The sequence below is a fragment of the Pseudonaja textilis genome, chromosome 1, assembly GCF_049901715.1.
Source record: "Pseudonaja textilis isolate UNSWEBS1 chromosome 1, rPseTex1.2, whole genome shotgun sequence".
Lineage (NCBI taxonomy): Eukaryota > Metazoa > Chordata > Lepidosauria > Squamata > Elapidae > Pseudonaja > Pseudonaja textilis.
The window spans coordinates 194,035,146-194,059,698 of record NC_141990.1 but is presented as its reverse complement, the minus strand read 5'-3'; the positions used below and the strand labels follow the sequence as shown (position 1 = coordinate 194,059,698).

Genomic DNA, 24,553 nt, shown 5'->3' with positions numbered 1-24,553 from the left:
CCATAAAACCAGAGAGGTTTGAGTTGCATTATTTTTATTAAAAAGTAGGAATGAGGGATTCATATTACATTACAATTATTCCGCAAGCTACAAGTTGCCTTAAATTTAAGATTAGCATCTGAAAGCCAGCATGTTGGTATTCTAGTAAAAGCTGTGAAACTGGCAAATATTTTTTATAAAAGCCTTTTCCTTGACTAGATCTATAGCTGTAGAATATCCTCCTTATTAAAATGAGAATTTTCTACCTTCTATTGACTTTTAAATTTTTAAGGAAACATTTCTTCCAATAAGCATTCTCTTATTGTCAATACACTTATGTTTGCCTATCTTCTTTTTCTAATGATATGTGAGGTAAATAGTGTCTTTAAAAATTTAGCTAAGTGTTCCGTATTTATAAATCAGCTTTGTTAGGGATTTTACCTTACAAACACTGAACAAATGCCTTATTTTGGCATCCTTCTTTTATAAGGGTTTCAATCAGCTTAAGCTCCTTTACTATTGTGATGCTAAGTAAATGTCAAGAAGAAACAAGTTTCCCTCTTGATGTTAAATATTAGAGCTCCGCAACAATACAGCTTCAATGCGGAAACAGTAATTTGGAGAGTACATACATCTCCTTACATCAAAAGAAACCTTTCAGCAAAAAATTGCATCTTTCAGGGGATGCCAATCATCTTTCCCCGTTCCATTCTGGCCCCCTGCTCAGTCATATAAAATTCATTTTCAAACAAAACATAAAAAATCCAATTCTAAGTTTACCATATCTGGGTTGCAAAAATCTGCTTGCCTCTGAGCGAGTGGCAAACAGTCTTCTGTTTCCTGCTATCTAACCCTGAGATTTTTGTAGCCCAAATATGCTAGCCTTACTCAAGTCTTTCCCTGCTCCTTCCGCGTCTCTTTTACACAAGTAAATTTACTGAAGCATCTTGCAATTAATGAATAAATTATTGCAAATAAATGGCAGAATGTACCTAAAGTGCACGACCCAAGGGATAAGATATAAAGAAACAAACAGAATTTTGAAAACATGATGTTTCTGGTAAAAGAAGGGCCAAGAGGAAATAAATTAAGAAGGAATATCACATAAATCCTCGTCCTTCAGTCAAAAGGCACTAACTAAGACATGTGATGGCTGGCTAAGTCTAGCATCAGAAAATCATTCAAATGTGAAGCAATACACCAGCATTTAGGTCAGACTGCAGCTTTTCCTGCTTGCTTCCAAAGATCGGAAATCCTGGGTGGAGGGAAAGAGGGAGGTAACTTGGTAAGGTCAGCAATTCTAGCAAAAATAATTCTGTAGGTTTGTGTTTATTTAAAAAAAAAAACTTTTGAAAATAATCTTCTCTCTCTTACCATTTTATAACACTACCGGGTTGCCAAAACAAAAAACGAAAAATGGAGCCCCGTGTTTATTAAAGGGATAAAGAGCAACTTATCAGGACAAGGCAAAACAGATTTTAATTCCCCTTTTGACAAGAACACACACGATGCTTGAACAACAAAAATCAAGCTTCAGGTAAATGCAGAAATCTGCCTTACACCAAATCAGATCATTAAATCATCCTGCTGCTATTGTTTACTTTGAACAACAGAGATGATTTCCAGAGAGACCAGGGTTAGTAGATGCTGTAGTTGCAAAATACATGCTGCGACACTGAGCTTTGTCCCACTCACATTTTCTTTTGAAGTTTAAATAGGAATGACCTCGGAATTTCTATGTACAAAAAATATCCCATAATATACTTTCTATCCCTGCCAAGTTCTGATTCTCCTACCTAGTACAAAGGAAGGGACATTCCTGTCAGTCAACTCCCTCCAATAAACTACCAGTGGAAACAGTAGCCAACTTTCCCAGGAATTATGCATATTGTGGTTCAATTCATCTGAAGACCACTAATGGGATACGGCTACTTTAGAACATGTCATTTACTCATTGCATTTCTGTGTTGCAGAAACAGCACATCTCTAGTGATTTGCAAATCAAATCAGTCCATCTTCTCCTGAACAAAGCCTTCTGAAAGCCAAAGATGTACTGGCCCTTTACCCTGTAAGGCTTTAAAATCACTATCCTTGAATGTACTTGGGAAATCTGCAAGAATCCACAAATTAGCATGATGCAGATAATCTTAAGGTTATGACAGTTCACTTAGTGACTGTTCTAAATTATGACATAACGCCCCCCCCCCCAAGTACTTACAACACAGTCCCGAAGTTACAAATGTTGTAGTACCATGGCAGTTATTTACCCTTACAAACGACCACAGAGGCACTACAACATTCACCCTCCTGCCTATTTCACTCATTCCTGCCAAATCTCCATAGGCACTGGGCCTTGCAAAGTTCTAGCGAGCCTTCAGTTTCTTGGCCTGCTTCATGGCTTCAGACTTTTGGTGCATTCGCAGAGAATGGAGGCCTAAAGTACTGGAAGCTCACGCATGATCAGTACCGCAAGATCTCACATGACCTCATGGTACTTTAGGTCTCTGTTCTCTGCAAATGGAGGCCTGGAGATCTGAGGTAAACGGCTTTGCAAACGGAGTGAAGGCCTGAAGTACCAAAGCCTTCCCTCCATTTGCAAAGCCTTTTGCCAACTTTGCAAAAACCCTTTGCTACCATAAATGCATGTGCCCCTCCCAGCCTCCATTCTTGGTGCCAAAGGCTTTGAGGAAAGCCCTTTGCCTCCATAAATGGAGGCCTGGAAGAACATGCACGCCTCTCCCAGCTTCCATTTATGGTGGCAAAGGCCTTGAGAAAAGCGCTTTGCTACCGTAAATGGAGATCTGGAGGGATGTGTGCGCCCCTCCTGGCCTCAATTCTCAGTGGCAAGGACTTTTTCCAAAGACGACCGGGGCTTATAGGGACACAGCCTTTTGTTCCTGCACCCCTTGGCAAGCCTTTGCTCAAGGCAAAACCGTGGCAGAGAGACTGAGGGGAGAGCTCTGTTGATCACTGAGATCTACATAAGGTAAGTCACATGGGCAGGAGCGGGCAGCATGTGATATCTCAGAGGGTTGGGGAAGCCTTGGGAGGTCATAAGCACTAGGCTGCCTGGTCTTCCCCACCTTGACATACCTTGTGCTCTTAACAACCCACCCACTCGATTAGTGAATTAGCAATTAGCAAATGTGTGGGCAACCGCAGGGAGTGATCACGTTCAATTTACATGATTCTATGAATCCTCAGGTTAAAAAAATAGTTGGCAGGATCCATTACATTCATAACTTGAGGATTAACTGTACTAAAAACTGTGCCTAACAGTTCTTTCTGGTTGCTGCATTTTGTTCTAATTACAATTTCCAGGTAGTGTTCCATTCACTCAGGTGATGCATATTGGAACCATCCAATCTGTAGGAAATTTTATTTATTAGATTTTTACTCCATCTTTATTACTTTGTAAGTAACTTGGTTGCGAACATATGTAATATTCCTGTCTATTCCTATTCTCCTTGCAACAACAACCCTGTGAGGTAAGTTGGGCTGAGATAGAATGACTGTCCCAAGGTCACCCAGCCAGTTTTCACGCCTAAGGTAGGTTAAGAATTCAATTTCCTGGTTTCCAGATCAGCATCTTAACCTCTACATCAAACTGGCTCATCAACCTCAAACAAACGAGGGAGTGACAGAGCATCAGACAAAACTAAGAAAAGGCACCCCATCTATGGCTTCTATCTGCTGAATTCCATCCTAAATTATAGGGCTGCTAGTTTGGGGGAAGATAGTACAGGAATTATCCATCTATGATATGATTGTGGGATGAACCATCATTCCATCTTGCTCAATTCCAGAAGATTTTCTCTCACCCAGACTGTTGCAGCTTCCCAATATTGAGTCAAGTTCTCTGTTACAGACCCTTTGCAGTCCCAAATATGATGCCAAGGACTGCAGGAACAAATGTAATAAATTGTCCATCCTCTTATGTAACAGTCAGCCTAATATTTAGTGTCCCATAATGTTTGCTGGTCAGTGTCACAATTTGCCTTCCATCCTCCTATTCCTTCAAATGGCCCAATATTTGCATAGCCAGCTAATCTTGGTTGCTTTGCCAGCCAACAAAATATATTATTAGTCCCTAAGCAGAACCATCTATCAGAACTTTCTGTAACCCAAAAAGCCCCAAGACCTCCTTGTCAATTTTCACTCTCACTTCAGAATGGAGTTGGAGCTCTCACAATCTCTCCAATAGCAATAAGACTTAAGACTTCATAGTGCTTTACAGCCTTCTCTAAGCAGTTTACAGAGTCAGCCCCCTACAATCTGGAATCCTCATTTTAGCAACCATGGAAAGCTCAGTCAATCCTGACCTGGTCAGAATCGAACTCCTGGCACTGAGCAGTAAGTCAGCCTGCAATACTGAACCACTGCCGCCACCAGGGCTTATCAATCATGTTGCATCCCATACTCTTTCTCTTTTTTGTTTCTAACACTTTGCTTCATCCAGTTTGTTTTTATTTATTTTCATCAGCCACCCAACTCCTCTCTTCTCTGCAGTCACAGTTTACCCAACTTCCTTTCCAAAGGCCTCCATCATATCACTGTCTGGATATCACAGTCAATTTCCAATGGCTACAATGAAACAATTTATTATATACTGAATTAAAGATCTCGATATTAATTTTTGTATTTCTTATTTAAAAACAATTAAGTTTATGTGTTCAACTACATTCTTCCAATACAAGACAATACATGTAGCTCAACTACATTTTTTTTCACTTCTGCCATTTACTGCTTGACAAGAAAAGTGTCAACATTATAAAATTGGTGCTAATACTTAATACAAAGAAAAATATACCAAAATAACCTAAATGTCAACGAAATAACATGTGGCAGATTGTGATAAATATTAATATAAACAATACAGGTAGTCCTTGACACAGGACAATTGGGACCAGAATTTCCATAGCATCGTATTTTTTGCAACATAAGACACCCCCCCCCCCAAAAAAAGTGGGTGGAAATGTCTATGTGTCTTATAGAGCAAATGTTGCCGAAGCCCTGCCCACCTACCGTCCCCCATCCTTGGGCCATTTTTGGCCTCTGCCACCCCATTTCCGTCCCCGTGTGCCCCATTTTCAGCCTCCACAAGTCCCGCTTTGGCCTGTTCCAGTTGGCGGGAATTTTTGCCGCCGCCTATTGCTGCCAATTGTTGCAGAACGGCAGTGGCAGCAATTGGCAGTGATCGGTGGCGGCGATCCCTGCCGCTTGGGACAGGCTGAAAATGGGACACACGGAGGCAGAAAATGGGGTGGGCAGAGGTGGCAATAGGCGGCAGCAGTGATGGGCAATGGAGATCCCCATAACCTGGAACAACTGATCGGCAGTATTCCGGGAGGCAGATCCAACCGGCAATCAGCTGCTTGTGCTAAATCATGCTGTGCTAAAGCTGTCCATGCTGTTTCTGTAAGGAGGTAAATTGCTAGGAGGCAGAGGTAGAATTTTTTTTTTCTTGTTTTCCTCCCCAAAAGCTAGGTGTGTCTTATGGTCTGGAGTGTCTTATAGTGCAAAAAATACAGTAATTTGATGCAGATGTAAAGCAGTCATGCCATGGTCAGACCTGCTTTTATGAATACTTTTACCACAACTGTTAAGTGAATTGCTGTGGTTGTTAAGCAAATCACATAGTCATTAACTCAATGTGTCTCTCCCAATTGATTATGCTCATCAAAAGCATGCTGGGAAGGTTGCAAATCACTATTTTATAGAGATGATTATAATTATTACATAATTTATCAAACTACCACAAATGCAAAGCCAGTTGCCAAGTGCCAGGATTGCAATCACACGACCCACAAGGTGGTATAATGGTCATAACTTCTAGAATGGATTGTAAGTCATTTTTTCTGAGGTTGTCATAACTTCAAACCATCATTAAATGAATGACCATAAGTCAAGGACTATCTGTAAAACAATGCAGTAGAACTTCTGGTTGCAAACACTTCCATTCACGACCAAATCGAATTTTTTTTACCTCTGGTCATGAATGGGTGCTTGGGTTGTGAACAAACACAGCCATAGCGATTTCCCTTTCCACGTCGCACCATTTTCTTTTTATGTCCATGCGCTTCCAGTGACGACCAAAAGGGGTAACAACCGAATTCTCGGAACGGATTACGGTCGTCACCTGAGGTTCTACTGTACTGGACTTACAATTAATGGATAAAGAAATATCCCATTAACGCACATTGAAAATGAAAAATTTTTTACCAGGGCTCCAATATTTTGTTTTTTCTTTTAATTTTGTTCTAGATTTCTTGGTTTCAGAGATTTAGAAACATTCCCCCTATTCAACCTCCAACAACCCATCTTTTTCACTCGCCCTGATAGGGACCACAAGATTGCATCCTAAAGTTTACATGTTTTCCATTCAATGATCATACTATGAACAATACTACTCTATAATCAGAGACACTCTGTTGTTTAATGGTGCTCTTTTGCTTATCATAAAATTTGCTCTTGTGTTTTGTATAGAATTTGAAATAACGTGCAAGAAAAAGTATGTCTATTTCCACGTGACATACATTTCTACTTCATTTCTGTTAGTTCTTCTCTAATTAGAAATCAATGATGTGAGATAGAATTTAGTACTTAACACTAAGTACAAAATACAATTTTAGAAATACAATACATTGATACTAGCTATTGTAACTAAAAATTTATGAAACATACCACTATTATTGGGGAATTGTCAGGCACAAAGAATCAGAGATATGTATTAAGTTACAGTTAAGCTGATTTATTGTTCATGTCTATACACAAGAATCTAGTCAATTAAATTGGTACTAGTTAAAAGTTAATGGAATTCAAGAGAGCCTGAACCTGGATCACTTATGGGAATAAAAGGATTCCAGGCTAATTCCTCTCTTGACCCCACCCCCAGGCTCTGTCTCTCCTACAGGAGTTGGATTTTCTTATCATATCTACAAATTCTAACACATGTGCAAAACACTGAAAATATGAAATGTTTTGAGGTCAAGATAATTTTCTCCAACTATTATGAAAAAGGTTTACTACAATAGTGAGTTATTTTGAGCTTGGAAAACTTCCAGAATGGCTGGAATGACCCATTTCAAAATGTGAAGCAATTGTTTTCAACTTCAAAACAAAGTATTTTGAGAAGATCTGATGTGAATGTAGGAGAGAGCAAGAGAAATGCCTGGTATATGAGCAGATGCCAGCTGGTATTTGATGTTACCCAGTATCAGAAAAGAGAAGAGATGGAATACAAATGCGAAGAAACCAAATAGAAGTATATGAAAGCATGTTACTATATATTTAATATTTTAAACTACTGCAAATAGTTATAAAAATTAAGTAGATGCAATGCTATAAAATGTGTTTGATCATAAAATTTCTCCTTTTATGTTTTTTTTTCATTATGTCATTTGGCCAATAGAGAATATTTTCAAATATTTAAAATGTACACAAAATATTTGCAATGTAGGAAGCATAAATTAATTACATACTTTTAAAATTACTGCTTTAGTTTCCAATAAATAACCATACAATTTTTTAATCACCTTTTCATCAGTACCTGTCAAAATCTTATCTAAATCAGTCAATTTCTCATAAAATCCTTCTGTTTTGAGATCTTCATCATACCTTGAATGTATTTGCGCATATGAAAACCAATTCATCTTTATACCTTGTTCCTCTCTTTATAAAATTATGCTGATAAAAACACACAGGAGAACGAAATGGGAATGAAAGTCAAAAGCATTTACAATACAGAAAGGAAGGACTGAAATATTAAGTGATATAAAGAAAAAACCCAGCAAGAGAAATTAATGCCAATCCCAAATAAGGAAACAAACTGTTGTGAATATAGAAAAAGAACAGGCTGGACACATCTAAATAGAAATCTTTATTACACCTTGATTTTTTTTACTCCTTTAAAATTTTTTAAAAGATTTAAATTACTGAAATCCCTGATTATTTGATCTTTGCCATGTAGGATTAAAAAAAAATAAAAACATATCAGTGGCCATGGTCAGAACAAGAATCTTCACATTTGATTAAAGTATTCATCTCCTATAGCTGTACTGCCAAATTCTCACTAAAGTAAGACTGCAACCAACTGCTGCAAACATACAACTAGCCAATTAGAAGAAGTACCTTGAGGCCCCCACCCCCTTTTTCCAAATAGGGAGTCCCAATAAGCTGAGGATCCATCAGTTTCAGATGGTCTCCTTTGGTTCTCCCACCGGAGGAAAAATTGTAGTAAACCCAATCATCATCTCATCTAAGGGACTCTGCTAATTCTGGCTTATAACACATTTGATGATGCAAGTGCACCCACACGCTTAATGAATGGGGGCTCACTTACTATGAACCTGAGAAGATACCAAAGTAATTTCAGTTGAAAGTACAGTTAAGATGCTCAGCTGTATCTTATTGACCGATATAATTATTTATAATTAGTCAGCCAAGACTTGAAAGTAAGCACATCAATGTAAGTTGCATCACTGAAGAATGTTCTACTTAAAATCATTAATTGAGATCAAAACTGATTCCAGACGAAATGGAAATATTTAAACCATAAAAAGAAAGTATTCCTTGGCTAATTAAATTGATTCCCCCCCTTTCCTATGACTAGAAGGCAGATAATTAGCTTTTTCCCTCTTTTATGACTATTACTACTACAGCCATTGTTGTTTTTTTTGTAAATTTTATTTGAGTTTTCACAAAAAGAAAAGAAATACAAAACATCTTTTTTGAAAGCAGCATAATCCCGGGTTACATTTCTTCGTACAGACGCAAATTCAGGTTCATGCTCATTTTTATATTCTATTCCATATCTTACTACTATTTTACATTTTCTACATGGCTTCTCCCCTCTTTTAATTTCCTCAATTTTATTTTATTTATTTCATCTCAATTCAAATCATTATATTGATATTTTTTGTCTGTCCTGTTTCAATTGTCTATTATCTTTTCTCATTAAACAAAATTTCTCCTGTAGTTACTGATTGGAGTATGATGACTTTATATCTTTCCCCTAAAGTTATAACACTCAATATAATACATAACTTCCATTCGGATTCTGCTTGGTACATTCTTAAACTACACACAGTATTCTTGAACAACAAAAAAAGAAAGAGTTATAAATGTATATAATTAAAACAACATTCCATTCCAATTCAATTCTATCATTAATATCAATATTCATTAAAGTCTTAACATTTTTCACGTTACTTTTCAATTAAATATCATACTTCTATGGGAACAATTATAAACTTTCCATAGTCAATTCCCCCCTCCCCCAAAAAAACATAGACTAATTAAAATGTTCCTATTAGTTCCTATTTCAATTTTCTCATTTATTTTATTTCATTTACTTTATCCACAAACATTTCACTAAATTACACTAACCATTCTATCCCTCATTCTAATCACATGTTGTTTCCAATTTTCTAAAGTTATTTCTATTACAAATATAACAACACAATCTCATGTACCTTTACAGAATCCCCCTTTCAATTAGATTTTCACCCATTATCTCTAAATAGGTCCTGTTTCTTTATATCTTGCTCCGGACCTTTGTAACTTCTTTTCCTTTCCTTCTTCCCTGTCTTCTTCTCTCTCCTCTTTTTACCTCTATTTCCCTCTTCTGTATTCCCCATTTCTGTTGCTTTCCAGTATTATACTTATTTTTCGAATTATTTGTCTTTTCTTTGGTTGTTTTTTTAAGTCTTAAATTCTCCATCCTCTTTCCCCCCTTTCCTTTTTCTTCCCCACATAAAGTTACTTGTTCATTAAAGATGGCTTCTTCTTTGTCCCAGTCTTCTTGTTTTGCAGTCTTTTCTTGTTGTTTCTCATAATTCCAAATCTCCATTTCTAAGAATTGAAAAATGAAGCCAAAAGAACCCTTCCCTTCTTGTGCATCTTCTTTGTACTTTTTAAGTTCCATTTTCAATTCATCCAAAAGTGATGCCATTGTAGAAATTTTTAAACAACCACCCGATTGATTTTAGTCATTCAAATATAATAACCAAGAATCCAAAAGTCACCAAGTAATCCAAATACACACAAGCTGTTTCTGTTTGCTCTTTCTTTTTTTTCTCCACTTTCTCTTCCTCTCTCTTACTATTTAGTTGCAAAGTTTCAGTTAAAATGTATCTTTTAGAAGTCTTATTGAAATTTTACTTTAGATTCTTTTAAAGTTCAGGCAGTCTCCTCCCTCTTCCAGATCCTGCCCTTATTCTTTTTCTCTCCCTTCCTGCTTATAGAAGAAAAAGTTTTTAATGTCCAGAAATCTTTATTGTCCCTTTGGCATTTACTTATATTATCAGCTTAATTGCCTATTGATGCCAAAGCGGATTTTTCCAATTTCCTATTCTTAATTGTCAATATAAGGAAGGAGAGAGAAGAAGAAAAAAAGCCAAACCTTTCCCTTTTCACTTTCTTTCGCTGCTTCCGACTCTTCTTTGGAAGCGATGTTATTTCTTGTAAAATTTAAATTCCAGGGTACCTTAGTTGTTGCTTTTTCAACTTAGCCCGGTCAGCCAAAACTTTCACTTCTTATCTTCCTCCTGCATGTTCTTTTCCGGTTGAGTTCTTCTTTGAGGTGGCCATTTCTGACCACTGCTCCTACCGCCTTCGGAAGGGAGTAAGGCCAGCGGAGGAGGAGAGATGCGGCTCCTCTCAACCCTGCTGGCGGTCTCCCCCCTCTTCACCACCTCTGCGGGGTGGCTTAGCCCCGAAACCAGTTGGCTCGGGGCGCTCCAGCGGCGAGCCCAGGCAGAAACTGCACACAATCGCGGATTCCTATCTGTCGCCGAAGCCCTTCAAACCGGAAGTCCCTACTACCGCCATTGTTACAACACTGAAGGCATTAAGATATTTTCAATCTAAAAGATAAATATGAACACAGAGCACAGTCTTTGAAATACTGCTTCATCATCATATCAGTGGCGTCTGCTTCCACTCACCGTTAAGCCATATTTTTTTTTTAGAATTCTGGTTTTTTATATGAATCTGCAACATGCAGGCAAAATTGCTCAATCCCTCTTTCTTGATTCCCCAGCTCTTTTCCTTCACCTCTCCCTGCCAGAGGATGTAACTAACTACCATTAGTGGCTCTTGGTAAAGTTGGATTATTTTCTAAATAAACAGATTCAGAAGCCAAGAATGAACATGTTTTAGAATCTAAGTACTTAGGAAAGGAACAAATAACATTCTACTCTTACATATATTGCAATAAGCCAATGAAGAATGAAACCTTGCAAGATTGTTGGCTTCACCCACTTACACAAAGAATCAAGCAACATATAGCAGCAGCCTGATGCTGAGGGCAAGTTATAAGCAACCATGGCTATTGGTTCTGAAATGGATACTGTATGGGGGTGTCAAACTGGTGGCCCGCAGGCCAGATGCATCTTGTGCAGGCCACACTCATCCCAGCTCTGTGGATGGGAAAAACATTGCAAAACATCATGTGATGGCAATGTGACTCTGCAAGTTCGACATCCAGGCTGTACATAGAAAGATCATATCATGCAATAGACTGTCCATATTATTTCCTGTTCATTCCTATTTCAAGGACTAAATAAAATTGAATGAGTTGAACTAATGTATCCATTATAATAAAACTTTAATTTTTAAAGGGTAGTTAGGGGTAGTGATAGCCATTACATTTCATCACTTTGCATAGTATGTACACATTCACATAACTGGTTTAATTTGCAGTAAAATACCAATTCAGTGGAGAAACCATTGATTTGGTAAACATTAAATAAGAAAAAAAGTATCTATAGCGTTTAATATCTGGGAAGCTATAATCCATTAAACCAAGAATACAGTACAGTAGAACATGTACACCACCCAATTTTCTTTGATTTTTCTATGAAAATAATTAAAATAGCAGCAGCCAAGTAGAACATTTACATATCCGAAAGCTATTTAGATTTTGTTAACAGTGAATGATCATTAAGATGGAAAGTTCCTCAAAAATGAGGAACCCCTGCAGGAAATCCACTACTGTACAGAGAATCTGTAGCTACAGTAACATTTATTTATAACAGGATATTTTCAGATTCAAAGGGGAAAATGGTATTTTGGGAGTATGCATGACCATATCTTTTGTACTTTTCATTTCATTTAAGCATTTTAATTTTATTTCAGAAAAGTTTACCACTGCTTAAGTAAAACCACTGGTATAAGATTCTTTTCCATTGGACAAGAAAAAGATTAGCTTAATAGATTAGTGGATCTGCATATATGCTAAGTGTCTTTTCTAAAACTGGAAAGTTGAGGTATAGATAATAGGCTGTGCGAAGTAGAGGGGGAAAGGGTGCTTCAGAGCATGGAGGCCCTTTTTATTTAACATTCTCAGCAACTTCTTAGATTAGCTATTTCTTTTCATGAGGCTACAGTTTGCTGACAGATGCTATGTTCTTGGCCACACATCGTCTAAAATACAAATTTCCTTTGAACCTGAGTCACTGAACAGGCCCCCCACCCCACCTCCATCCCAATACACTTGGAGATATTTTCTTAACACATTGCTTGAAAATGGATGATTCTAGACATACCCCTATAAGAATGCAAAAAAATGCTATGCAACCTAACTGTAATGGCAATCTTGCACTAGTGCTGAATAATTTATTTAAAAATTGATTTAAAATTTAACTTTTGCTTTTCTAAGTAATGAATTGCTTACGTGTAAAAGACTCTACGATTGCTAACAAAGAAGGCTACGAATCACATAGAATGTGCAGAATCCTAGATCCATTCAAAGAAAAATGCCATGATAGAATGAGACTTTCTGGCTTGGCAGGCACATCTTAAATTGAAGCACTGTGGGTTTGGTTTGGGGCTTCCCTAAGTGCTTCCAGCAAGAAATCCTCTTCTGAATCAGCTACTTGTGTTTAAGGCAATTACTACAGTCTACCTGACTCCTTCAAGGATTTAGCAATAATTATTTGGGATATATAGGTATATGTTCTGCTTCCTTGATCTGAAGAGTTTTGTATAGCAGAACGTATGTTTTCATCAAACTGAGGGTTACAGTAGTATATACTTTCACATAAACCCAATCTTTCCACTGCTCCTTTCATTTTGAAAGAACCCAGCGGGCTACAGTGGTAATCATTTTATCAGCACAAAGCATCCAGATAAGTCAGTTTAATATTCCATGGTACTAATAAGAGCAATAGTTTAATAAAGAGATGATTTAAGAGCAGTATTCAATGTTTTAGACTATTTTCTAAAGTACCAGAAATAATTTTAAAAATCCTTTATCTTGGAGCATCTCATATTAAGAAACTTTCCCTTCCACCAGATATAAGTAAATTAACACAGGGGAAAAGACTATATAAGTGTGTGCGTGTGTGTGTGTGTGGTTCTAGCAGTCTCAAATGCTTACAGAAATATTTGGCTTTGTTCTATATTACAGTGGTCGCCAACTGGTGGGCCATGGCCCACTGGTGGGCCTTGAGAAAATTTTGGTGGGCCGCAGAGAAATCTCATCCCCAGAGCACCTTCCCAAAGCAATTAATCCAGGCTTCACAGAAACACAAGGCTGTGCTGCCCACATGGCCCGCAGGAACGCTCCCGCCCACTCACTCCTTACCCAGCAAACTTGCCTGCTAAAATTGCTATTTTTTCTTTTTCTGACCATCATCTGTTCTGCTGTGCCGGGAGATTTAGATTAGCTAGGAAGCAGAAAATGGTTGGATTTCTTGCTTTCTAGCTAGTCTTTAGATCTTCAGCTCTGCTTCCCTTAGGACTGAAGGTTTGCTTGCAAGCAAATTCAGTGCAGACTCACGGCAAGCAAATTTGAGAGACTGACCCAGCCAATGGCAGATAGATAGATCATTGAATGATTCCGTGAGCAACTCAATCTGCCTGCTTTGCCTGATGTTGGGTAAAAATTGCGTTTTTTATAAAAAAAATTCAATATTTACATACATGGTGTGTTGTGAGTTAATTTTATGAATTTGCTTGCAAGCAAATTTTATGTGAGACTGAGCTAGCCAATGGAAGATAGATAGATTTCTGAATGAATCTGTGAGCAACTCAATCTGCCTGCCTGTTTTGCCTGATTTGGGGTAAAAGTTGCTCTTTTATTCATAAAAAAATTCAATATTTATATAAATGTTTATAATATTTTCATACAAGCCATGCCCAGCCAGTCACATAACCACCAAGCCACACCCACAAATTAGGCCACACCCACAGAACCGGTTAGTGGTCACTGGGATCTAAAATTATGAGTTTGGTGGTCCCCGAGGTCCAAAAGGTTGGCGACCCCGTTTTATAACATCTATACATAAGGCTTGAGGTACAAAATAAAAGACTGTCACAAAAGTACTATTTATATATTTCCTAAGCCTAATTGTATCCCATATTCCAATAGGATTTTGCACAATTTTTTGTATATTTTAATTTTTTTTAAAAAAGGACTTGATTTGTATGGTATAAAAGAATACGGAAAGAAATAACCAATTTAGTACTGAATCTCCAAATCATACTGCCAGCCTAACATTTTCCTCTAAAAAAGGAGAAAGAACTGGATGTCTGAATGCAAAACTAAACAAATACCTTCATTTCCCAACTTACTGAAAACGGAGTTTTATTCCTCCAAATTATTTTAGAATCTTTCTAATAGACTCTGAAAACATCTGCTCTCCCCGGTGACTCCAAATGTCTCTTCCAATCTGGCAGAAAAAATGCAAGTGGAAGACTAGTTACAGGGGCCAGGTGGACACAGGTAAGAAATGGAAGAAATCCAAAGGCAAAACAAGCTGGCAATAAGAAACATTTTTCTCATCAAAAATATGCTTCCAAATTAATCTGATAGAAAAATACATAAGGTTGTACCTCCAAAACCTACACTGTAATTGCAGTGCTATGAATACAACAGTAAGATGCAAAACTTCTGCAATTAGATAAAAACTATTTCAAAGGCCAAAAGTTATCTAATTTTTTTTAAAGATAAGTTTTATTTATTATGGACATTATTAGCTCTATCCCAGAATAATGACTAGAAACAAATGACTAGAAACAAATGGATACCGAAGTACAAGAACTGTATAAATATATCTACAACCTAGTTCTATTCAATTATAAATAGATTAGCCATCTATTATGGTGGCCACATAATACAAGAAGACATTTTTTCTTTTCTTTTGTTTTTATCAAGAAGGTGATAAAAATGCTTTCTAACTTAAAATATAATACTTGTGACATTAGTTTCACAGTATAACAATATGTATCGTACAGGTATCAAAGTGTGTGACCTAAAAGCATTTTGTGTTTTCCAGATAATCATCAAAACAGGTTGTATTCAGACCTCACGCAAAGAAAGAAAATATGGTTCTATATGTAGTGAAAAATATGGAATGGGAATGGGGCAAAAGTCAATATAGGTCTTAAAAGGCTGTTTATGAAAGCAGACACATATTTAGAATTATGGGCACTTATACAATATTACACAGTTCTAAAAACAACAGGTGAAGAGCAATTGAAATGAACATTTAATGTAGTCTTATTTTCTAAGTTTAGGGGTTGGGTTCTTACACACTGCTGAACATAGCACTTAGTTTTCTAGACTTGATGGATTCCACAGCATCTACCAATTACAAATTCCACAAGAGTTTTCTGCTGCCATATTAATGCAGAACCATTAATATGCCCAGGAAGGCAGAACAGAAACTATCTATAATTTTTATTTTCAATGTGATGAAATTGGATCTCCCTGTCCCAACTTGTTGAAAGAATGTAGTTTATTTATGATACAAATAAAGTACTTTTAATAAGAAATAGAATTCTAAAGAGAAAAGTTAAGCAAGAACTACTGGTCAGCTTAGTCAGCTTAGTAAAAACCAAGAATCATTTGCTTTGCAGAGTAACTTTCACAATATTGTGTTTTCATTGATCAAAGTTTAGAAGAACTATACAAAGATCTTCCTCAAATGAGTTTATCAACAGTCTACATAATAGCTAACTTGGTAAAGAAGCCGATTGAATTTATAATGGAAAGTCAAAAACAGTCACTCCGATTCATGGAAAAAGAACTTGCAGAGTTACATGAAATGTTATTTACAGGATAGCTTTGCAATAATTTTGAATTTCTGAGATTCATTTACAGTATGCCACAATACTCTGAGTGAACAGTCTTGTTTTAAATGAGATACATCTGCTATATACAAATGTACTTCGAGATTTTAACCGTATAATCAAAAATAAGTAGCACAGATATTAGCTAGAATTCATAGAATAGAATAGAATAGAATAGAATAGAATTCTTTATTGGCCAAGTATGGTTGGACACACAAGGAATTTGTCTTGATGCAAATACTCTCAAAATACATACAAGAAAAGATACATTCATCAAGAATCCTAAGGCACAACACTTAATGATAATCACAGGGTACAATAAACAATAGTTTAAGGTAAAGGTAGACCTTTACTCGTAGTGACTTCATGGATGCATCCATGCAGTTTTCTTTGGACTGAGAACATCCTTCTGGAATGTTTTTTCACCTGCCCAGTCTAGCATGCAACCATGGTGCTTATTTATTTACTGTACATAAAATGCTGCTCCTATTAGGAGACTCTGAGCAGCTTACCACATGTTTACAGTAGTAAAATTACAAACCATTAGACATAGCAAACACCCATGGCATATTCTTTTGACCTCAGGAATAGGTGTCTATATCTTGGGGAGCCAGGTTCTGAAGAACACCTTTTCTTTTGTCTGCAGGAAGGTCACTCTAAAGAAGATATTCCCTGAAGGTCTCCCGTCCAAGTACAAATCATGGCAGACCCTCTTGGGCCTAAACAAAGTTGGCCAAGTGTTGCAACTTGCTAAGACAATGTTGGCTTAGTTTTACTCAAATACTTCATGCAAAATGAACATTTCTCTTAAATTATGTATATTGGTGTCAAGCTAATAAGGCCTTCTAGCTCAGCAGTTGCCAACCAGTGGGCCACGGCCCACTGGTGGGCCTTGAGAACATTTTGGTAGGCCGCAGAGAAATCTCACCTCCAGAGCACCCTCCCAAAGCAATTAATCCAGGCTGCACAGAAACACAAGGCTGCGCCGCCCACATGGCCTGCAGGAATGCTCCCGCCCACTCACTCCTTACCTAGCAAACTTGCCTGCTAAAATTGCTATTTTTCCTTTTTCCAACCATCATCTGTTCTGCTGTGCCGGGAGATTTAGATTAGCTAGGAAGCAGGAAATGGCTGGATTTCTTGCTTTCTAGCTAGTCTTTAGATCTTCGGCTCTGCTTCCCTTAGGACTGAAGGTTTGCTTGCAAGCAAATTCAGTGCAGACTCACAGCAAGCAAATTTGAGAGACTGAGCTAGCTGATGGCAGATAGATAGATCACTGAATGATTCTGTGAGCAGCTCAATCTACCTGCTTTGGGGTAAAATTGTTTTTTATAAAAAAAATTCAATATTTACATACATGGTGTGTTGTGAGTTAATTTTGTGAGTTTGCTTGCAAGCAAATTTTATGTGACAGACTGAGCTAGCCAATGGCAGATAGATTTCTGAATGAATCTGTGATTCTGTGAGCAACTCAATCTGCCTGCCTGCTCTGCCTGATTTGGGGTAAAAGTTGCTCTTTTATTCATAAAAAAATTCAATATTTATATAAATATTTATAATATTTTCATACAAGCCATGACCAGCCAGTCACATGACCACCAAGCCACACCCACAAATTAGGCCATGCCCACAGAACCGGTTAGTGGTCACTGGGATCTAAAATTATGAGTTTGGTGATCCTTGAGGTCCAAAAGGTTGGCGATACCTGTTCTACACCAGAACGGTAACTCACAAGAGTCTACTGTTCACATGTACCAATGATCTGGCTTAAAGTCCTGAAATTAGAAAAAGAATCTACAATATTTACTAATAATAATTTTTGATCCCCATCAAATTATTTATGGGCCATGAACAAAATGCTTACTCTTTAAGGGTCAGGATCAGAATTCACTGTCACTGCCACAAAGTAGGCATAGATTTCTAAGTACTGATAAGAACTCAGAAGTTCGTAGTGCTGATAAGTTTAATAATTCTCCATTCAAATTATATGATGATCAAAGTTAATGCAAAATTATTAGACTTACCCTGTGTTTTAGAACTATACTTTTAACTCAGTTCTGATACATTTCTTGTGCTATTTTTTTTTTTAAAAAATTCTATAGGTCTTGTCAGACCAAGAAAAAAAAAACTTTTTTGTAAGTCGATCCCTTTAAATCTTTGACCACCCATTTCTTAATTTATTAACAACAAGCATACTTACGGTTGACATAACTTTACTAAGTCCTGGTCAGTGGTATTTGGAGGCAGCCCTCTGATATACAGGTTTGTTTTACTTAATTGATCCCATCCTGAGTTGCTGCTGCTGCTGCTGTTGTTATTGCTGCTGGTGATACTGGGGCTAGGAGGAGCCATTGGATGGGCAGGCACAATGGGCTGCTGCAAAATGAAAGGAAGAAGGTTTCAGAAGGGACAATTAAGGCAATAAGGGGAGTGGCTTGAAAGCATACTAGAAAAGCCTTGAAGCCTCTTAAGAACATAAGACATTCTCGGAACCCTGAATTTCATGGTGCTATGGCTCTACATTCCACATATTCTTGGCTTCCCAAGTTATTTACAGGTTTTGCGATACGAATGCAAGGAGTACTCATTATTTTCTCTAATTTTTGATACAGAACAAACAAAATATATTTCTAAGGAGATTTCACTCTGGAAGTGAAATATCAAAAATAAACTTTAGGCATGCCCTAGCAACGTTACTGCTCTCTCTCTCTCTCTCTCTCTCTGCAGCATAAAGAGAACTTCAACCATTCCGCATTGCTCATAAATTATACTATGCAGTACTCTTCGTGTGTTAAATCAGAAAACAGAAAATAAAGAGGTGAAAAATACAGACAAGTTGTGATTAATATCTCCACGAAAAATAATTTCTTAGTACTTCCAGAAGCTGGCTTGGCTACTAAATGAAAAGGAGCCGAGAAACCCTTCATTACATTTGAAACAGAGCTAGTGACCTTGATGGCTCGGTTTTCACACTATATCTTAATGCTAAGAAATTCATATATCTTTATTTATAAGAGACCTGCACACCTTTTGAAAAGGCTAAAAGGTGGTTCTCCAGGTCATACACAAATACGGCACTCTCTACTATTAATTAAAGCAGGCAGATTCTTTTTTCAGGCTTCATCACAAGCTGGGTTAAAAGAAAATATATCACTTTGATTAAAGCCAATACAGGTCCTTAAATAATGCTTACAGTTTAACGTCTAGTGATTTCCTGATGGTTTTTAATATAAGCAGTAACCAGCCCTGGCCCTACTTAGCTTTCTGTAAAATTAACCCAATTGAACAAAATGAAAAGAATGGACATGGCTAAAAGAGTAAGAAGCAGGCTCTATTCTGACCTCTTATGTTGCTGAATGGATCCTAACAGTAATAACAGGTCCCACCTCCTCCGCCTTTGCCCTGCCCTCCCCCCATGTATCTTTGGTTTTAAAGTTTGATTTTAAATTTTTATGCTTTAATTTATATGTAAACTGTAAGCCGCCCAGAGTTACCTATGGTAAGAATGGGCAGCCAAAAAATTAAGACTTATTCATTTTTTCCTTAAGACACACTTAAAAAAGATGCGAGGGGAATTTTCTTTTTTTTTACTTATTTGAAAGTATTTTCTCTTCCAAAATACCTCTTTAAATATGGAACAGAAAAAGGGGAAAAAAGAAGAAACAAAAGGCCAATCACTACAAAATCAATTTCATTTTTGATTCATCACTTATCATTGGATTATTTCTAGCGTGATTAGATTCAAAATGCTGTGCAGGAAAAATATTTCAGTGCAAAAAAAAAAGGTCAAGATACAAACAATGTTTTCCAAATTCTCAACTGTGGAAGATACTAATATTCTCAACCTGAAAGCTGAGATTTCATGCCTGCCCCAGCCATTCTTCTGTTCTTCCAGAACCACTTACTTTACCACAGTTAAACATTTTATCATGATGTAAGTAACAGTTGATGCTAAACAAGGAATCCTTTTAATTAGACCTCAAATCACAGTTGAAACTGGTGTGTAAATTCTGCTTAAGATAAAACCAATGATTAATGTTGATTTGATGTAATCTTAAAAGGCCATAATTAAGGGTGGCAGGAAAGAGACAGACAATTCATGCTACAGAATGTACCTGATTAATCTGCTTCCAACTTCTCACCTTACACTGCATGTAAGTCTGTACTTATCAAGTTTTATATTTGCATAGGCCCTATCACATGGGTGATCTTTTTACATTAAGCCTTTCTGAGAGAGAGAAAAAAGGCATTCTTTTTCACAAAGCAGAATTACCAAATCAGAAAGAAGTGTAAATCTTGCCCACAGACATAATTGTACCATTTATGCTATTTCCTGATATATAATTTAAACTGTAGCAGAAATGCCTAAATTAACTTGACATTAAAAGGATTCATTTCTATGACAGAGGTGCAGTAGAAGTTATTTCAAAAACAGAAATGCAAAGATCTGAGAGGAAAGCTACTTGCTTTTAAAGTAAAAAGCATTATGCATCTGAGGCAAAGGCCCTGTGTTTTCCTAGCCTTCCACTATACAGCTACTTGCAACTTTGCAATTAACATCATGCTGTAATTCTGATACTGACAACAGTCTGGAAGAAAATGGACAAAGATTTGTTGGAGCACTACCACACTTTTCTAACAATCACAATGATGGCAAGCAGAAGCACAAACTCATAGCAAATGCAACGTTAAAGCAGTCACAATTTCTTGTGAGTTCCCAGAGATGTTTTAAATTGGTTCTGAAGAGCGGGGTGCCTCTTTAAAGCCTTAAGGGCACCTCAGCATTTCCAAGCATTGCATTACCAACCTCTCTGCCTAGGAAAATAGAACGTATGATGTGCAACTTGATCTGATCGTAAAGTCATTTTGTCTGGAGAATTAGATTTTAAAAATGTGGTTAGGTGGATGATTCAGCTCAAAGTATCAAATTAGTAAGAATTCAATTGTCATTTTTGTAAGTGATGAAAAAGAAATAATGGAGAAAATAAGAGATCGACATACAGGCAGCCCTAGACCTACAACCATTTATTTAGTGACTGTTTGACGTTACAATGGCATTGAAGAAAATAATTTATGATTGTTTTCACACTTACGATCATCCCCATGGTTATGTGATCAACATGCGGTTGCTTGGGAACCACAGGTATTTATGACAATTGCCATGTCCCGGAGTCATGTGATCACCTTTTGCAACCTTCTGACAAGCAAAGTCAATGAGGAAGCCAGATTCACTTAACAACCACGTTACTAACTTATCAACTGTAGTGATTCACTTAGTTGCTTCCTCTTTTGCAGGGCCATAAGAGGACTCCTCTGAGACTTGGTCTATCCTGAGCAAGCAGGACCAGTTCCTCAATTTTAATCTAATAAGAATTGAATGCTGTCCACTTGTCAGTCCTATTGAGGCAGGAAGGGACAATCGTGCTGAACTCCCTAAATTTTAGCAAGGGAAAACAAAAAACCAAAGAAGGCAAGATTTCCTTTTCTCTTTGAAAAATAACAGGCAGCTCTGAATCAAAAATATCTCTTGTTTTTCTAAGAGCTGTAGGTCTCCTTAGATCAAGCAAACTTTTATGGCCAGGGGCACATGTGGCAGGCACACTCACAAGATGGATGCCATGGAGACCCAATATTTATTTATAAAATGGTGGTCATGATGAACAATGCCAGTCATAAAGCATCCTTTCATAAGAAGGTAAACTAGTCCTGCAACTTTTATGTAAATCATCCCTCACTATATCTAGAGGAAGTGATTTTGCTCTGCAGCAAGTCAGCTTCCTATTGAATTTCTTTAGGGAATAAATCTTTAAAAACAATGTAGTGTGGCAGGGAGCCTGGGAGGTCCCCAAGGCTTGTCCTCAACTATCTTCCTTAGGGCCTGATCATTATATATTAGAACTGGTAGTGCCAGGCACAAGCAACCAGATTCACAGATGTTATTTTAAAAAACCAAATATCCACTAAAAATAATACCAACAATATAAAAACATGAGTAAAAGCTACTTTAAATAACAAAAAAAATATATTAAAAGATAAGCACATCTTTGCCTGTCCTTTGACTCAAAGTCAATAGAGAAGGTCCTTCATATTGGCACTCTTTTACCATGCCATTCTGAAAACTCCATGTTACGGTCACCCTCTATTCCATTTCTGAAGACAAAGCTTCATAATGTAGTTTTGTACTTCTTTTCACCAAAGAATTCATAGGAATGACTAAGGTAGAAAAATTATTCTGCAAACAGTAGGTGCAAGTTTAATCCCATAATGCCCAGATATAAATACATACTTCAAATTCAAACACAATAAATAGACATGGCATTCCCATGTCTGCCTTATGAATTTGCCAACCCAAGCTCTTCATTTCACTATGCTTTTGCATCATCATGCAATTTTAAAGGAAAGGGAAGAGCAGTAAGATTTAAATATTGTTCAGCCAAATCACTAATTCATTAAAAAATACTACTAAAAAAAACTTCATAATGAGTTTTCCCACCAAATGAATGTGTTTGTGGCTTATTTTTATTATTTCACCGCAAGTCCGATAAAATAAGATCTGAGTCAATTTGGGGGTGTCTGGGTTGAATTGTTGGTAGAATCTTTGCTTTTTTCTGGTCAACTTAAATTAGCAATTACAGTTATGCCAGAAAGAAATTCTCTAGCTGTTGAGTAAAGCCATCAGAAATTAGCAAACATCTGTGTTCAATTTCACAGTATCTATTGATACTAAGTTTAACTTTAACCCCCATTCCATTTTATCCCTCTACACTGCTTTTTTGCTGTTTTAAAAAACATTACTTTTACCAACTTCCCACTTCAAGGCAGAGTATTATATTTTGTCATGTTCTGTATTTGGTTGAAATCTAATGTCAAATGCAAAGAACAAGACGTAGTTTAGAGGCATCTAAGAAATACAAGATGAACATGGGATTTCCTCCCACATACGCTAAATTAAATCATTTGTCTTACAGCGATTTTAATTAAATGAAAACCAAAACTTTTAGTGAAATAATACATCTTAATTTGCAATTATCTAGCCCCCCCCCCCAAAAAAAAAGAAAAAAAAGAAAAAGATCAGAATCATGCAAGCCAGGGTATTCCCTGTGGCTGTCTGTGAAAGCAAAGTTGGACTTTAAAGAAGCAGGATAGGATAGCAAAGAAAATAAAAGAGTGGATCATCAAACGAATCAACCAAAGTTCTCACTTGAGGCCAAAAGACCAGGCTCAAATTATCCTAGTTTGGACACATGATCCAAAGAACTAGTACTTAGGAGCTGGGAAAGATAAAAAGAAATAGAAAAAGAAGAGGACAACCAGCAGCAAAATGAATGGTCTCTGTTACAGTGTGATGACTATAACACTGGAAGACCAGAAATAATAAGTATGGGATAGATAGATCATCATGGAGAAAATCTATGTAGTTGCTAGGAGTAAAAAATGACTTGATGGCAAATTATAATAATTAAAAAAAATCTCACCAAGATCATATTCAAGGCATAGTATTTTTTACTGCAAACTAAACATGTCACTAAACATGTCAAGAACTTATATCAAAATTGATATGCATAAAATTAAGATGCAGATTTCTTAAATTCAAATGAGTAGCTTCCAGTTTTATTGCAATTATGGCGTTTACAAAAAAAATATATTAACTAACCCTTTGTATCTGGATTTTACTGACATTCCAGGCTTCTGAGAAACATCCCTTTTTACTAGTATCTTCATCTTAAATCATTGCAACATTTCCTCTTTATCCTGAAATTATTAATCATCAGAGAAGACTTGGAAATTTTAAACAAAAGTGCATTCTAAGAAGCAATAAGCCTGCTTTAGTTCCTTTTTAATTGAAAGGGTTACATGGTCATTCCTTGGGAGAAATGCCATAGGTTAAGGGGAAAAACTTACAAGGAAAGGCATTCAAAATCATTTAAAAAAAAATTCTGCCTAAGCTCACTGTCTCAGCTTATATATAATACAGTAGTAATTTAATCAGCATTACTATCACCCTTATTTGAAGCTTGCGTGGGTTTAATTGTATGGCAGGCTTCTCTATTGTGCCAACACTCAGAATCTGACATCAAAGAATAAATATCCTGACTTTTATTTGCATTTAAATAAAATAAATAGAATAGAATAACATGAGTTGGAAGGGATTTTAAGACCCTTCCAATATTTTAAGATTCTGATCAATATTAATATAAACAATACAGGCAGTCCTCAACGTATGACAATTGGGATCAGAATTTCCATAGTAATTTGATGCAGTTGTAAAGGAAACCCTATACCATTTCAGACAACATAGAATTTAATTGCTTTGTTTTGTATTAAGAAAAGAACTGTATCCCCAAATATGTATTTCTGCAATTATCTCAATTTATTGACTGTTAAAGATGATTTAAAAAAAAAAACATGTGCCAGCTGACAACCTGTTGTCATTTAAAGCAATAGTGCATCAAATCATCAGCTGATAGAATCACTTCAGTGTTTTGGACAGAGGCTG

At 36.7% G+C, this 24,553-nt stretch overlaps 1 protein-coding gene across 8 annotated transcripts in view; it reads right to left on the bottom strand.

Annotated features, from left to right (window-relative positions):
* The window catches only part of RBMS1 (RNA binding motif single stranded interacting protein 1), a 139,740-nt gene that overhangs the window by 57,922 nt on the left and 57,265 nt on the right, over nucleotides 1-24,553 (bottom strand). For all 8 annotated transcript variants that reach the window (XM_087920098.1, XM_087920097.1, XM_026697167.2 and 5 more), the window contains exon 2: nucleotides 18,257-18,432. In XM_087920098.1, the coding sequence (XP_087776224.1) occupies nucleotides 18,257-18,408 (152 nt within the window). In that variant the 5' untranslated portion in view covers nucleotides 18,409-18,432. The remainder of the gene's footprint in view (nucleotides 1-18,256; nucleotides 18,433-24,553) is intronic.